Raw genomic sequence first — 16,897 nt, 5'->3', positions numbered from 1 at the left:
TTGGGTTACAGTGCAGACAGGCGTACTAGACGGATTACTACCACCACCGAATACAGTAAGCAGTCCGCGGGCGAACGGGTGAGAAGGGAGACCCGCAGCCGCAGCAGCCTGGCCCTACCTGTCCTCCATTTCTGATACGAACTGGAGGTGTGGTAGAGGCTGACAAGACGTTATTGTTGTTGCGATCAGGTGCAATGGAGGCGGCGGTGCTGAATCCCGCGATAATGACGGAGGTGGATTGCAACAGCAACACCCTGAACGCCGAGCTGGAGGTGAAGAAGCTGCAGGAGCTGGTGCGGAAACTGGAGCGGCAGAACGAGCAGCTGCGGACCCGGGCTGTGCTGCCTCCAAACACAGCGTGCGTCCTCGGAAGCGCCGGTGGATACTGTCTACCCAGCCCGCTGCCCACCCTGCTGTGCCAGTCGTCCTTGGGGTCATTCGCGTCCCCGGAGGAGCCCTTCGATTATTTCCATCCGCACACCGCCGGGGATGGAGCAGCTGCCGCGGGGGAGGCGGAGGACGGATCCGACCCGTCGGTTCTGGATGAGCTGGAGCTTTTGGACTTGGATTCTCTGTGCAGCCCCGATGAGTCTGATGAAACATGGTAACTATGGAGTGATTGTTCTCATTTTCAACCATTTGTTGCTTTTTGCAGTTGGTTCAAATCAGAAGTCTTGCATGAAAAGGCCACATGTATGATTTAAGTGATTCTGCACGGTTGATTGTCTTACTGTTTCTGGATCTGAGCTTTCCCACACACATCTGGGAAGTTAGTTGCAGCTGGAAGCAGGGGACACTTGTTATCAGGCCTGCACCAAGCTGCCATGATTCCTCTGTGTGGGAGATAAATTCACATCATAATGCTCCTTGCATTAAAGCTACACAGGGAATCAAAATCTGAACCATGTCTGTGTCTTGTTGATATCTTAGTGACAGTTATGAGGGTTTCTTCACAAACTGTGGAGGAAAAACTGTCTGATCCTGCTCTGAATTAATATGATTTTTTATTTGTTCTCTTCCACTGGGGGAAAAAAAACATTTGAAGTGGTTGCTAAGAGACCAAATCAAATTCAGGAAGTGAAATGTTGCTGATGTTGTTGTTGCAGTTTGTGACCATCTCAGCTGGCTGTTTGTTTCCAAAATTAGAGCTTTGACTAACATCTGTTTTCATAAGTAGCTCATTTGTAAACGGATTTGTGTTTTCATTTAACCAATAAGCTGCCCATTGGACTCACTGGAGCTCATAGTGGTGTCTTCACAGAGATGGGGAAAAGTTTGTGCACCCCATTTATGTCAGTAAGAGATAATAGCTTCTTAGAGACTCTGGAGATCAGAAATATCTTTAAAGAGAAGTAAGGCTGATTCTCCATTGCAGCACATTTCTATTCATCTTTTATTTGGTGTAGATTGCAGGCAGTCTTTATATATATATCTCTTCTCTCCCTGTGTCTAGAAATAGTAACCGAGGTCTGTTTGTGTGTGTTCTTTCCCCTTCAGGTCAGACTCTCACCTGATGTCAGTGAAGGTTTTAATCTATAATTCAGCTCCATCCGTGATGTTGCCTGCAGCGCAGAATCGTAGAGGAGGTGTTCAGGGCTGTCAGAATAATCTGATCCACTCGATTTGAGAGCAGCTCCTCTTCCCGATATCTAGAAAGCTTAACATCACTTTAAGTCGAGGGGGGGATTTTTTTTCCTGAGTCAGGAGGAGAGGAGTTTGTGGCACAGAGAAAAGATGGAGTCTAAATTGTGATCTCTCAGGGGACTGCACAGGGAAGATCCCGAACAGTGCAATAATACTGCCATAAAACTCACATCTTAGATCTTAAATCTTATTAGAAAATGATCAAGGAATTATGTTTTCATACTGTTCAAAGACAGTATCAGTGCGAGCATTGTTGCTGTAGGGATGACAGTGCTGAAACATGTCAGCTAAAAACTTTGGTCATCCCCAGACTTCTCATCTACCCACATCCTCATGTCAAAATTTCCTCCACAGAGCTGCTGTCATGGCTGTAGATTATTAGTCTGGTTCATGAATGATGGCCCAGTCTCAGCCATTTTCCCCGCAGCAGTCAAGACAAATATCCGACTGTTCAGACTCTTCAGCATTTCAATCTGTGTTTCTCTCTAGGTTGTATGTGTCATCAAAGGCCACGGAGTTTGCAGATAACTCCCTCACACCTCTACAGTGGTGCCGGCAGGTTCTGGACTGTCCCAAATCAGAGGTGGAGGTCGCCAGGCGATCGCTGTCCCTCCGGCTGGAACAAGGTACAAGTTTACAGGTTGTGTGTGTGCAGGTGGGGAAGGAAAAAGAAAAAAACTTTGATTAGCTCCTCTGGGCAGTTTTGTTGTGCAGCAGAAGAACCGACAGTGCACAACACAAACACAAACACAGAGAGAGATACATCCAGAGAAGCCACAGTGATATCCCACCTTGGATTTGTTAAACATAACAAGTCCAAACTGTTGAGTGCACTACTGGAACATACAGCTGTGCTCAATAAGAAAGGTTACAACAAGAAAATAGATTTTATGGTTAGATCCCAATCTGTGCTGCTGTAATTACACACCGATGTAAAATCCAAGGGAGGTTTGTCCCTATTTTATTTGCTCATTAATAAAACTTTGCACAAAGTGCAGTGAGCAGCAGTGCAATTCACTTGTGCACTTTTTATGGATAACAGATATCTGCATCCTCTCCAGGGATGTAACGGCTATCTCGACAAAACCTGTGCAGAACTTGCATATAAAATTTTACATGTTTTAATTAAAACTCATCTGGATTCTCTTTTTATGGGGCAAGTAACATAAGTGTAAGATTGCACAAAAAACAAGAGCTGTTTTTAGATTTAGAGTCAGGGGGCTTTTTTTGAGATTCAGCTGTACTGTTTGGTTGTCCACCAAATGGAACGAATAATATAGATGCATGTGTTTTGGGTTATTTTTTTCTCGTTGTTCTCTTTGGTTCAACCAAAGGATTTAAGAGTTAAACGGCCTTGTTTCTGCCTGTGTGCGGATGTTTGGATGCTGGAGGGACTGTAGGAGGTTCTTGCTGTTTGACGAATGAAGCTGGAAACATTTCAGATGTGGAGTTCAGATGGAGGTCAGTCTGGGGGTGTTACTAATTTCAGATTAGTCCCATTTTTCTTTCATAATGTATGTATTTTATGTTTAGAGACTCTGATCAGCTGGTCAGATGAGCATTATCCTGGATGTGATTGGCTGCTTTCAGGAGCGTCAATTTTTTTTGTGCATATTCCTGATACGTTTATCTTCTTTTTGTTTCCATAGGACTCATAAGAAGTGTTTTTTCTTTCTCACCCCCAGTTTTTGTTTCTCCTGCGATACGTACTAAACCAAAGGCCGAGACGGCAGATTAGTTTGAAGGGTGCTTCTCGCCTCCAGGCTATTTGAAACTGATGTAAGCAGCTTTTAGGCATCTTGCCAAAGAAACACAGCTCTCTCACTCACGCAACACAAATCTTTGCCAGGAAGAAGTGCTAAATTGTTACTTGTCTAGACTTTACAGCTTGCTGCTCTTGGTGTCTTGTGGAGGAAGGAGTCTGGCACCAAACTTTATGTACCTTGGCTGAGTTTCAGACAGATAGCAGGACCCCCTTTGGTCGTGTTGTTGTGGCTTTCAATAGAAATTGTAGTTTTCGAAGTTCTAAAAGGAAATTGCATACCGTAGCGCTCAAATCACTTTTATTTTTGTACGAAAAAACACACTGGTTAGTCAATAAATGTTTTTTCGTAAATATAAATGTGAGCCTGAGCCATATTGTCACTTACTCTGAATTATTCCCCATAACTACTTATGTTTTAAAGCTACTTTTTGATTTTAATATAAAAGTCAAGGAGTAATGAAAACAGTAAATAAAGAAGAAGTACACGTCTTCACTAACACTGATATTTTCCAGAGATACTTGTGGTGGCTGCAGTAATCAGGCTGTAGTTGGATCACCTTCATCACTACACTGTGACTAATGGGGATCAGCAGGACAGTAGAGCTCTATAATCTGTCCACGCCTCATGGCATTAAGCAGATGTCTGCCTTGATGACGGGCATCGCTTAATTATACAAAGCATCGCTGAATAAGAGGAAGTCGTGGCAGCGCTGAAGAAAACACAGGAAATGGTTTTGAGGAAGTAAAGACAGAGCTTCCTTTAAAAAAAAAAAGATGTCACCTGTCAAGGTTTCATCAGCTGACCAAAAGTCTCAAAAATAGAGGTTAGAGAAAATCAATATTGGTGTTAAGGCTGTCTCTTGGTTTGTGTTGAGTGTTGTCATGGTTACTTCATGGGCGCGAATCAAGAGGTTTCATGTCTTCAGTTTATGGACAGCCAACCTGGAAAAAGCAGATCAGGGTTATCAGTCCAGGAATCACTGTGTTTGAGAAATCCTCGTCCGATCGATGAGTCTGTTTGCAGACGTGTGTGTGTGGGCTGAGGCCGAGCAGAGGGCTGCATGTGAAGTGTGAATGGAGGCGACGGCTCCCACGGCCTCGGCTGAGCAGGAGGCTTAACACCCTGGAGCCTTTAATGAGAAGAGGTGGCCCTCGACTCACCTGCGTTGGGGGCGTGTGAGGCCGCTCGGTCTTCCCACGCTTTGAAAATACCTGCAGATAATCATGTTACTTACTAGAGGATGTGAGTTTTTGTTGGACTTGGAGTGTTTATTCAAGTTTTCCCACTTTTCTGTGATTATAATCTCAGCATCTTTGGGTTTTTCACTGTTGATCACACACATAAAAAATCATTTTCTTTTCTCTTGGTTCCAGGTTCTCAAATATAAAGATTTGCTGCCTTGCAACTCAGGAAATTACAAACAGCATTTTTTGCTATTATCTGACATTTTATAAAACAAAGGATGAATCAGTTAATGGAGAAAATCATGAGCACATTAATGAGGAAAATTGTTAGTTGCAGCCCAAGTGTTGGATTATGTACAACAGTAGTGTGATATGTGGATACACAAACGTGATTTGTTGAGCACCACGGGTGTTGATGCGTTGGTATAACATTCTTCACGCTTCTTCAAGGGCTTTCCAGTAGATTTTGGAGTCATGCTACCTAGTGTCCACTTACCATCATCTAGCTTTCATGTCTCAGTCTTTGCCTGTCTGTGGGTCACAGTGGTCAACCCCTGACTCGCCTCAGCCCTAGCCTAGAGAGAAGTTGCTCCAGCTGTGCAGCTTGTTGCATCAGAGGCGACCGACCTTCGCTCTGCGTGCTAACGGTCCTCTGCTGGAGCCTGTGCATCACTTGAAGCTGCAGAGGAATCCTCCCACCAGCTTGGCCTGCTATTTCTCTCCGCCTGAGGTTTGAGTACAGCGAAATGGAGAGCCGTTGCCGTGGAAACCGTTAACATGAAAGGAATGCGCCCCCTTCATAGCCTAAGTGGCTTATATTCACATTGACAGGTATCGCAGAGAAATCCTCTTCCTGCGTCTTTGGGTGGATGCAGGCTTGAATAACACACGCAGACACACACACAAATATACACACTCTTTAATATGAGACGCACAACGCAGCACATTTTTATTCATCTTTGTTCCCAGGATATTGCCTGGGTTTTCATATCACAGGTGCTGCAAACCAGCGGAAGTTTCTTCTCTGCATCTATGAATAGAAACTGAGGTGTGTGTGTGTGTGTGTGTGTGTGTGTGTGTTTGTACAGCTGCATTGTGTGAGCGGCTCTGTTGTGTTGAAGGCAGCTTTGTCCTCGGTGCTGAGCACATGTGGAGCGGTTGAATAGAGCAGTTAGTGACAGACACAGTGTCGGTGAGGTAACTGCTGTCTTCTCAAAAAGATGTTTGTGTGTGTGTGCTATGTTTGGTGTCTTTCTTTGTATGTCTTGCTGTTGTTTGCGAAGGCTACTTTCAGTTTAGAAGTCATGGATGTATAAAACGAGCAGGGAGCTGATTTTAATATCATGTTAAAGCAAATATGTTTAAGACATGAACAAAAATCACCTTTAATTTGCTTTTTTTACATTTTGGTGACTCACTGTCTGAAGTATTTTATTTAGTTTCATTAAAACAGGTCACAGATATATAGGTTTGTTTGGTTTTGTTTAAAAAAAAAAGGCTCAGTTATTCTCTAAAAGGTGCTGTGCATTTGTTGGAGACTAGTTTCAGCTGCATTAATCCACATGTAGTGCGCTTGTGTGTATTTATGGCAGCAGGACTGTGGGTGTGGGATTGACTCAAATACAAGACAGTGCCCCTGTTCTGTGTAATAGTTTGTGTGGATCGTTTTATATTTTGTTGACCAGAAGAAAAATATCAGCAGCTTAGTCATTTTATTTTAAGTTATATTTGTTCTTTACTTACTTTACCTTTATATGAAACTTCTCCAACAGAACAATGAGGGAGAATCACAATAAGTAAGGTGATTCATGGGTAGCGTAGTTTTAATAGTGTTTATTTTATGTATCGCACATTACGACAGCAAATCAATTGGACTGCAATTTATTGATGTTTACAAGTAATGGGTTTGGTTTTAATATCCCCTCTCTACTTGTTCCCTCCCATCTCCTAACCTACTCCCTCCGCAGTGTCCAGGTGGCGTAGCTCCCTGTCGAACCCGTCCCCCTCCTCCTCCCCCGGCCCCCCTGTGAGTCGAGTGGCCGGAGCGTCTCCCATCGGTGCTGCCCCTTCAGCCAAACCCTGTTCCACTGCCCAGTCGTCCGAAAGACACGGTAACCAAAGAGCATGCTCACGCTCAGGTCTGTTAGCTCTCGCTGGAGGAACATTTATCCCTTCACAAAACCTGACAGGATTATTATTTAGTTTACGTAGGAACAGTATATGTATTGTAAGTTATCCCGGCAACAAAAATGAGACATCACAGAGTAACGTTATTAACGTCATGGCATGACCCAAAATGTCATGTGTTATTTTTATTTTTGTGTACTATTTAACCTGATTGAGTCTTTGAGTTTTAGCTCGGTCCTCTAGCTGTAGAGCAACACTTGCGTACATGAAAACTCTCACCTGCAGTGCGTATGTTTGTTTCTTATCTTTTTACTTTTCTCTGGGTCGTTCCTCCCTTCCTCAGCTCCATCCCTCTCTTCCCCACTCCACCCAGTCCTCCATCGGACGCTGAGTCCCGTAGGGAAGGAGCTCTCCCCCGTAGCTGAGAGGGCTCCCACCTTCCTCCCTCACCCAACCAACCGAAGTAAGAAGCAATTCCGCTTTCATCCCGAGCCCTGCTTTTCTCATATGGAGCAGAATAAACTCAGATAGCTTATACATTAATATCCAAAACTTTACATTGAGCACTTGACACGAGCGTGTGACATATTCAAGTGCAATATTTGTGATGGAAAAAATAGTGTTCCAGACACAGAAAAAAGGGCGAAGCCTCAGGGAACGAGGGAGCCACACTGGAGTACTGTTGATCCCAGAAGGGACGGAGCTCGTGTCTTGTGCCTCTCGAGCAGCACAAACTAACTGCTACAGGGGATCGTTGGTGGCTTTATGCCTAAGGCTCAATTCCATGATAGTTGTAGTCCAAACAGCCACATGGCATTAAAAAGCCAAGGCCTACTTTTTTACTTTTTGCTTCGTTTTTTTTTAGCTGTTTGCTGTTCCAAACCTAAAACTCACTTTTATCTATCGGCGTCCTTTGAATTTCACTAATATGATATTATGTTCTTCAAGGCCATAGGCAGCGTTTTAGAAGCACTATGATCCCGACCTGAACCTTAGCTCCACCACCCAAAGTATTTAAAAACATAACCTTTATTCATTCATAGAACTGTTCAGGTTTCTCCTCACTTTATGGCCTAAATGTTGTCAGGTAATACGGTGGAAAGTTGTTTAGCTACTTATTTGGAACAGTCAAATTTTTAAGATATTTAATCTTAGTACAAAGATCTCACTGTCCAGAGAGTCTTGTGTTAGATTGTAAACAGTGAAAGAGCAAAAACACGGTTGATGACCACTAATGTGTCAAAGTACTAAAGAGTGTGATCACTCAAATCACAGTCCCAAGATTGAAAAATAAAAGCAAAAAAGTTTTCCAGAAACAATGTGTAGATTATTTGACATAATCCAACAACCTAGATGTTAATAATTTTTTTATCTTTAATTTGGGTAAACTGAACCTTTGGGTGACAACATACCCTGACAGTCCAGTCAGCTTCAGCCTTATCGAAGGTATCAACAGAGGTACATGTGAGGGCAAATGTCTTAAATTCCGGTGCAGAAATCTTGTCCTGAGTGAGCACAAATTCTGACAAAAGTCATTAGAATAATACCACTGATAGGAAGGATTATTTTAGAGAGAAGTCACAGTGAGCAGATATCAGGGATATCATTAACTGTGGAGAGGTTAGCGTAACCTCACTGGTGCTGAAGAGGTTCAGATTTTCCAACCCAAGGATCACCCTCCATTAGTTTGGATCCTTTGCATTCATGAAGAGAGCACTCTGAAGGCTCGAGGGTGCTTTTGTCAAACCGAACGAAGCCGAGCGGCACAGCGACGGTATAATTTGTGTAACACTGTGGTTGTGTCAGGGCTGAGACGGAAAGGTGAAATGAGATCAAGGAGAAGTCGCCGATGAGGACAATTGGCACGAGTCGAACTGTTTTCTTTGACTGTGTATTTTTCTTTTTTCTTTTAAGGCCGCAGCCTCAGGCGCTCAGCCTTCAGTCCGCAGTCATCCATGGACAGCGACCTTGGTGCTTCAGAGGCAGAGGACGACTCCATCACTCTGGGATACAAACTGCAAGACCTCACAGACGTCCAGGTCATGGCCCGGCTGCAGGAGGAGAGTGAGTCATTTTCTCAGCTCAAACACAAGGAAGGAGAGGAAACATGCAGTAGCGGTGCAGTTGTTTGCCTCTACACATTGAGATTCAACATTTCTAATGACAGTGTTTCTGTCTCCACAACAGCAATTGCTCTGAGAGGCAGTGTGCAATTAAATCTCTAAATACTGTGCACGCTGACAGTATTGTTCTTTATTTTAGGCCAGTGGAAGCCAAACAGGCGCACGGGAATATGGGATATGGAATATGAATAGACCATTTTCACAGCAGCATTATTACAGTAACTGGGATCTAAGCAATGGTTATTACTTCCAACTGTGTGACAAAGGTTTATGATTCGTTTGATAAAGATAAAGAAAACATAAGCTAGGCCATCAACACTGTATTGAGATGTATTCAAGACAAACAGGTTTATTTACTTGTTTATAATTTGCACACCAGAAACGGAAAAAAAAATTTTTTGTGTTATATATGTAATAAAAAAAAAAAAAATTAGAAATATAGAGGACAAGTAGGAAATTAGGGCAAGTGTCTTAGAATTAAACTGGAATAAAGTGTTTTAAAGGGCTGTTTTTTTTCCCTGGGCTTTTTAAACTTGTCCTGTGTCATGGTCAAAAATGAACTTTCATGCAGCCAGAAAGCATTCAATGCCCAGCACAAGTGTTTAGGTGTGTCTGTCCTACAACGATTCAATTCAATAAGTGATCTGTTGCATATCAGATAGAAGCTAGTTCAAATAATTGCAGAGCGTTATGGTCAAAATGGATTTTTTTGGCTGTTCATGTCCATTTTTTGTCGTTGTCTCTGTGCCAATTCACGTCTTCTCCTGTCCATCTGTCTCTATTGTTCCCCCCTTTTTAATATTGTAACATATGGTCCCAGACCTCAGAGCTCATCGCTACTTCAGCTTCATTAACCCCAGGAGGTGATGATTGTGTGTGTGTGTGTGTGTGTGTGTGTGTGTGTGTGTATGTTTTATGCCCGCTGGTCCTCATATCTCGCTCCTCCAGGTCTGAGGCAGGACTACGCCAGCACATCATCCATCCTGGCCAACCGCCGCAGCCAAAGCTTCACCTTCCAGCTCAGCCAGCTCAGTGCCGGCCCCGACCTGGAGGAGGAAGACGAGGAGGACGACGAAGACTACGGCCTCCTGCCCCCACCGCAGCCACGCCTCACCCGCCTGCCGCACTCCCACACTTTCTCCAGCATCCGAGACTGGCGAAGAAGCACCAGTTCCCTGTCCACCCCTCCTTCCACCCCCTCCACCCCTCCATACCCTTCCGCTGGGTTCGCCTTTCAACCTCAGCCCCAAGCTCAGCCACAGGGACTGGAACTGGGCAGCTTCCACACGTTCGAGCATCAGGGCTTCAGACCAGGATCAGGTGAGGGAAGAGACTTTTTATCATAAGAACATAACATTCACAGTTCCCCTTTCATTTTTAGCACATAAAAGAGAGGCAGAAACTGTAAAAAAAAAAAAAAAACTGTCATTGCTGTGATTTATACTAATAAGTTATCTGTGTGTTCCTATGTTTTTTTTATGTGCAATTTGTGTATTTGTATGTGTATTTCTGTTGGCTGTATTGTTTTGGGGAAACATCATCGGGTCGTCCAGCCGGATGTGAGAGTAAGTCAGTATTGTTTTCTACTCCATTTAAAATGCAATCTAATTCTTGCCTCACTTGTAAGTTACTAAGATGTATATCATCTTTGCCCTGTCGATGCCCGGGACTGACCCACAGTGCTGCTCTAACCACTTAATAATAACTCAGAGTAAGCCTCTTGTACAACTGGACTTAAAGCTCTCAGACTGGAGTGTTTCCGTTCTGAGGCACAGTTGAGAGAGAGACTTTGATGGGATTACAGTAGGGAGTGTCTATCTGACCGAGGGGGCTGGAAACTGTTGGACGGTGAAGGAGATCACTGCCAGCTGTACGTGCCGTCTTAAGGGATGGAGGCGTACTAAAAGGGCAGGAATGACGAGACAATTGAAATGTCATGCTATGTTGTTTTTATTTGTATCTCTGGACTTGTTTTCTGTTCTGCGGTCCTGTGTGATTTTGGACACGTCTATTTTTACCTGAAAATCTGGCCTCATGTGTTTTTGTGTTGGTGTTTCTGTCCCCCTTTGTTAGATAAGCTGCGGAGGAGCATGCCTAACCTTGACAGAGCTCCCAGCATGCCGAGCGTGCCCATCATTCCGACCAATCCCAGTGCTTCCCCGTCTTTGCTTCGTAACAGCCAGAGTTTTGATTCGTCCAGCGGGCTTGCTCGCCTGCAGTCGTCCAGTAAGGTCTTACTTTGCTTTCGCTTCAAGTAATTCAAATGAAACTTTATTATGAAACTCACACAGGAGTTCAGCAGTTTTAGGTTTTCGCTTCTGCTTTTACACTTCCTCTCCCCGCCCTCCTCCAGGCCCCTCCCCAGGTCAACTCCAAAACAGGGTCCAGAGCGTTGGAAATTTCTCCTCCTTGTCGCGGCAACCGCTGAAGGCTACCGCCTACGTCAGTCCCACCATCAAGGACTCGGCTTCATTGCCGACCTCTACCAGCCTCCAGTCCCCGAACAGTAACAGCGGTGTCAGCAGCTCGGCAAACCGGTGTCCACAGCTCGGCAAACCAGCCAGCGGAGCAGGGACGCACACTTCCACTCCGAGCACTCCCCGCAGCAGCCTGCCCCGTCCCGCCTCTTTTGTGGCCAACACAAGCTCCACCCCCTGCAACAAGGTGGCCCAACCTGCACGAAGGTAAGCTATTTCTTTATTCCTTTGTTTTAAAAACACAGCTATCTGTTTAGAATGGGATTAAAATGCAATGTTGCTTTGGCTTTTTCCTCAGTTTACTCACACCTCCAAAGAGCTTGTCCACCCTCAGTGCCCTTCGTGACATCACCTGGAGAGACGGCTGCTACTGAGCAACGGACACACCGGTGCAGTACAACCCCGCTGGCTGGGGTAACTCACGACACCTCAACACCACCAATTATTTCACGGGGACACTGAATGGGCTCTTTGACTATTGATGAAAGGAGTCTCATGCTACGCTATTTATTCTTAAATTTATTTTGAAAATTTTTAACTCATCAGGTCGGGCAATAAGTGCCAGTGATGCTGCTAAAATGGAATTAGTCCCTCTTTCACTTTGGTCTCATTTGGTGCAATTTTTACAAGCGAGACATTAAAGTATGTATTCCTGTACAAAGATAACTATCGAGTGTTTTTAAACGTGCATCTTCACCAAAATGAAAATGCCTGAATGTGTTTACCAAATTGTCTCCTCACCACTTTGTGTAAATGAACATGTATATTGTCATGCTTTGTAAAAGTGTCACAATTCAAAATGTTCTCTCTGCTAATGTTTGCACTTAATTCCCCTTTGATATCTTCTAGATTTCACAGTAGTACGTGGCATAATGTAGCACCTTTTCTTTGTCATATTGAACGTGTTTTTAAATAAGTGTTGACACGGCACATTTCACGAAGTTGTCAGACTTTTGGAACTGTCATGGAAACAAATGCTTTAATAAAACACACTGAAGTTAAACTTTGGACAGCGCCCCGTATACTTAATCTGTGACGATGTCAGAGAGGTCAGAGGCCCAAATGATGTTTAGGGATAATCAGAGATATATATCTTTGAAGTAATGGAAACAAATGTTGTTCTTGTAGGTTTGACAGCAGTGGCGGTGCTGTGCGGCTATGCCAGGAGTTTGGTGCTCTTTCACGGGCCGGTGAGGTCAGCGGAGGCACCGCACATCAGCGCGTTCAGCGCTGTCGTCCGTGTGCCCGTGTGCTTCTTTGATGTCAAGCCCATAGGTCAAATAGTACTCTGAATGTACTATTTCAACTGTAGAGGCAACTTTTTCAAGTCAAGTGTTTGTCTAAGGGACTGTGCTGTTACCTGCTTTGCAGGGCGAGTTCTGAGCAGCTTTTCCAAGGATGTCAGTAGATTGTTATCACGTGAGGCATGATTCTGTCAGACTTTTTGTGCCTAACACAAGTTTCTCAGTGACCCTCACAGCGCGACGCCGGTTTTGAAGGACAGATACGTGAGCTCTGTTGCGAGACAGGAGCACGGGGGTAGACTGAGACCTGTAGCTTGATCCCGTTGCCTCTTTGTCTGCGTGCTGTAGCTGCAGCAGAGAAGGCCGTGGCTGCATCACGTGATTGAGTAGGTTATGGAGATGTGGTTCTTGGGGGTTCCTCGTGCTGTTGCTCACATTGTGCACACAGAGAAGACACCTCATCTGTCTGCCCAGGGCCGGTTAAGACAGCACGGTACTTTGCTGGATATGCCTCACATGACATGACAGGTGTAGGTCCAGTCAGGCATCCTCCCCTTACCACAGGTGCATGTGATGATGCTATGTTGAGATACTGTGGCAACTTGTCAGCATTGCATTCACAGGTGAAGAGCGCCCTGCCAGAAAAGGCAGCACGGGTACACGCCAGCCACTGCCAAGGGGTTCCCCGAACCTACGGCCGACAACCAGCCACCGGAGGATCAAAGCGAAGGAGGTGACACAAATTCACCCCTAGACCGAGAGTAACGGTCTAGAAAAATGGAACTCATCCAGACGTTGAGGAAGACAACTGGGGTGTAGGCCGTGCGCTGCCCCTAACCTGCAGCTGTGTTGGAACCACTTGGAATATAAGAGCGAGGGGTCAAATAGCTCCCGAAGCGACGACAGATTGAAGTTCCGCGTCACCAACGAGAGCAACAACGGAGCCGGAACAACAGACCTCTGTCTCCTTTCCGGGGGCCAGGACGGTGCGGTCTCAGAGGTTCAACAGCTTTACTTGGACTTTGAGCTGTATTTGTGGTATTTGTTGTTCTTTTCACACATGACGCACCACCGGCTAATGTTCATCACCTAACCCGTGTACATTCTAATGATGTTTTTGTACTTGTTGTACACTCTCCATCCAGGGTGACCCAGTATGAAAAAGAGAACCTCATGTCTAGCGAGAACCTGGGCATCGTCTTCGGCCCGACGCTGATGAGGGCCCCCGAGCTGGACGCCATGACGGCGCTCAACGACATCAGATACCAGAGACTGGTGGTGGAAACGCTCATGACCAACGAAGATGTGTTGTTGTGAGAGGAAGGGAGGGAAATTATTTTGGCCGTTAAGTCCAAAATGTTACGCCGCAGGGATGTAGTTCAGTTGTAATCTTGCAAGTCGTGGCAGGTGTAGGTCACGCAGCGGTTGTATGAAAAGAGGAAGTGAGAGACAGAGGGAGAGCAGCAGTTTTTCCTGTGTTGTTTTCTTTAATGCAATTTGATTTGCCATAAGCTGTCATTGTTTACTATTATGCACGGGTTCAACGGGATGGAACTTTGCATCTCAGATGGGGAAAAGAAGTGCTTTAGTGTTGTTGATCAATTGTAACCCAAAGAGGAGTGAAGAAGTTTGTTTAGTGATATGGCCATTGCCCTGAAGCTGAATGTCTGTGTCCAGAGTCTCTGCAGAATGTGGATGTGTATCGACTTTTGGAGAACCACGTGCATTCCAGTGAAGGTGACAGGGTGAAGTTACCTCAGGCAAGATGGCGACGACACGACGGGGAGATCATCGCCACGGGTAAGGTGTACTTGTTTGATTAGCTCAGCGTCGTTACATGTGACACGTGCAGCGCTGCGGTGTACACGATGAGGTGTGTCATTGCGGTATTGTGATTTAATGTTGAATGAGGACATGACTTTGGTATTTATAAATACATGGAATGGAAAAGTTTCTAAGAAGGTCTCCAGGTTTTCCAAAGAAATAGGTTTGCTACCCATGAAGAAGCGTATGCCATCACAATGTGTAACATAAAACATGAAGGAGACAGAGTTGACATGGATGGTAGCGGAGTAGACGGGACTAACTGAGATGACATAGCGTAGGATGCTGTTCTCATGTCAAAGCAGATACATGATTGTCAGCAGAGCCCAAAAAGGAAATAAGAGGAGGAAGATGTGAAATCTATCCCAATTCCAGAATGGCTGTTTATATGTTTGAGCAGCAGTCAGTCGTAGTTGATCATGTTGACATGACAAGGTGAGAAGTGCAGACACACGGCAGTGTTTGAATGTGTCGACATGGCTGGCGTGTTGTTTATTTATCGTATTTCAGTGTCATGTAGTCGTTGAGCACGTGGACCGAACAACGAGAAGCCAGACTGTCCAATAGAGAGGGCGAGGAGTGACATTGAGCGAAGGAGAGGGAATACCCAAGCAGCGCTTTCTGTGAGAAAAAGTTCCACGTGTAGCACTGTAGTTGAAGCGGCGTTGTTTCTTTGTGTTCTCATCTCCAGGGAAATGGCGAGCGATAGGCAGAGGAGCATCGGTGAGTTCAGATGTTTGTGCAGACAAAGAAACAGCCTGGTGTACCGGTGAGCACTTTGTCTGTGTGTCAAGTAGATAGAGTGAGGGTAAGGGAAGCGGCACACACAGCGGTCAACGCGAAGGCAGATGACCACACCGAGCTCTGCCGGTTGATCTTATTCCTCTCTTCTCACCGTGTTCCATGTGTTTTTGTAAAGGATTGCCCAACTTTAGTTTTGTCTTACAAATCTTCCACACTCACTGAAAAGCAAACAGACCTTTGTGTCCGTTCACAGGTTGCTTATGTCCCGTGGGACCGGTGTACCGGTAAGCACCCGTGTGCTCCTTTGATGTCAACCCTCTAGGTCAAATAGTACTGTGAATGTATGATGTCAATGTCAGAGTCAACCGTCGAGTCAAGCGTTGCTCACATGGTGCACACAGAGAAGACAGCTCATCTGTCTGTACAGCGTTGGTGAAGATATGATGGTACTTGACATGACATGACAGGTGTAGGTCCAGTTAGCACAGGTGCATGTGATGATGCTATGTTGAGATATTGTGTCAACTTGTCAGTATTACATGAACAGGTGAAGAGCGTCCTGCCGTCTGGAGCCGCAGCAGTCCTCCACCACTTATAGCTTGGAGATCGGGTCGTCATCAAGGATCTGAGACGCCGTCACCGGAAACGAAGGCGATTCCAGGTCCGACGAAGTGTCGACAGACGGAAGCTCTGCCGGCTCTAACGTTCATCCCTTTGACGACGCTGACGCCGATGCCGATGTTTAGGCTGCGAGCGTTTGTGTATTTTGTGTATGTTCCCCTATTTAGCTTGTGATCCACCTAAGGATGCCTGTGTGCTGCAGAAACAGGTGAATGCATATGATCACCCATGTAGCACCCAAGGATGTGTCTCCTTCAAGCTAAAGGAACGTAGTCAGCGATGACCCGATCCATGTGTATAGACTCTAGTGTGGCCCTTGTTTGGCTCAAGAGGGAATCGATGATGCATCTATTTTGGTATGTTCTCCTAAAGCGGTAGATTCATTTTGGTGTGAAATGTCTGTTGCCGTCCGGTGTGTCTGAGCACAGTCTCAGTGGCTCATTCTTGTGATCAGTTGACTTGCAGCTTGTGTTCTGTGCATGTCATTCCGGTGTGTGAGAAACAGGCATCCAAATAGTCAAACAATCGGTGAAGTGGAGTGAGTGGAGTGTGGGCTCAGATCTCTTTTCTGCAGAAAGGGATTGCTCTGTCCATTCTATGTTGTGATGAAATGTGAAAAGACAGTGACTGTGTCAAGAGTTTGTATTTTCTCTCCACAGTCCACCGTAAACACCGGTCTTTGCAGGAGGCAAGATTCTGGGTTCCTCTGGGTGATGTCAGAACGCGTCCAGTCCGTTCCAAGTTTCGTCCTCCTTTCACAGGATATCCTTTCGTTACACACAAGAGGGAGAAAGGGCAAGGCGTCGAAGCGGCTGTCTTTTGATTCGGAAATCACGGCGAAGATGCGATTTCCAATTCCGTGATGCCGAGCGTAGAAGTCTGCGCACGACCTCTCGTCCCGGCTTCCCACCGGCTCAGGCGGCCTACCTGAAAGAAAAGCGGTTGGCGTGGAAAAGCAACATACGGGCATACATGATACATTGAGAAAAGTATCAGCAGTGTTCCGGCCCATCGAGCTGGCAATAAGAAGAGGGAACGCACCAATGTGTGTCACAGAGAGAGATGATATGAAATGAATGTTTGTTTTGAGGTGTATATGTGCTCAAGGAAAATCAAGTCTTGCCCGGTGTGCTGATATGTCTT

General features: G+C 45.4%; 1 protein-coding gene across 4 annotated transcripts; it reads left to right on the top strand.

The window, feature by feature from the left end:
• The first annotated feature begins 61 nt into the window (after positions 1 to 61).
• Positions 62 to 12,304, top strand: LOC121178080 (SLAIN motif-containing protein 1-like). Of its 4 annotated transcripts, none has more exons than XM_041032590.1 (10): positions 62 to 604; positions 2,134 to 2,270; positions 6,562 to 6,705; positions 7,095 to 7,184; positions 8,636 to 8,785; positions 9,793 to 10,164; positions 10,398 to 10,409; positions 10,918 to 11,070; positions 11,198 to 11,528; positions 11,620 to 12,304. In XM_041032590.1, the coding sequence occupies exons 1-10, from the start codon at positions 195 to 197 to the stop codon at positions 11,693 to 11,695; spliced, it is 1,875 nt and encodes a 624-aa protein (XP_040888524.1). In that variant the 5' UTR covers positions 62 to 194; the 3' UTR covers positions 11,696 to 12,304. The 4 variants fall into 4 exon arrangements, with proteins under 4 accessions (XP_040888524.1, XP_040888522.1, XP_040888523.1 ...); XM_041032588.1 differs by having other exon boundaries at positions 7,065 to 7,184; XM_041032589.1 differs by lacking the exon at positions 10,398 to 10,409 and having other exon boundaries at positions 7,065 to 7,184.
• Positions 12,305 to 16,897: the final 4,593 nt, after the last annotated feature.

Source organism: Toxotes jaculatrix, chromosome 24 (genome assembly GCF_017976425.1).
Source record: "Toxotes jaculatrix isolate fToxJac2 chromosome 24, fToxJac2.pri, whole genome shotgun sequence".
NCBI classification, from domain to species: Eukaryota; Metazoa; Chordata; class Actinopteri; family Toxotidae; genus Toxotes; species Toxotes jaculatrix.
This window is presented reverse-complemented; position numbering and strand designations above follow the sequence as displayed.

Bases quoted from the DNA above. Each gene is read 5' to 3' on its own strand.
- LOC121178080 (XM_041032588.1), top strand. From the start codon at position 195: ATGGAGGCGGCGGTGCTGAATCCCGCGATAATGACGGAGGTGGATTGC. The intron at 605-2,133 runs GTAACTATGGAG...GTTTCTCTCTAG, and splicing joins GATGAGTCTGATGAAACATG to GTTGTATGTGTCATCAAAGG. The intron at 2,271-6,561 runs GTACAAGTTTAC...CTCCCTCCGCAG, and splicing joins GTCCCTCCGGCTGGAACAAG to TGTCCAGGTGGCGTAGCTCC.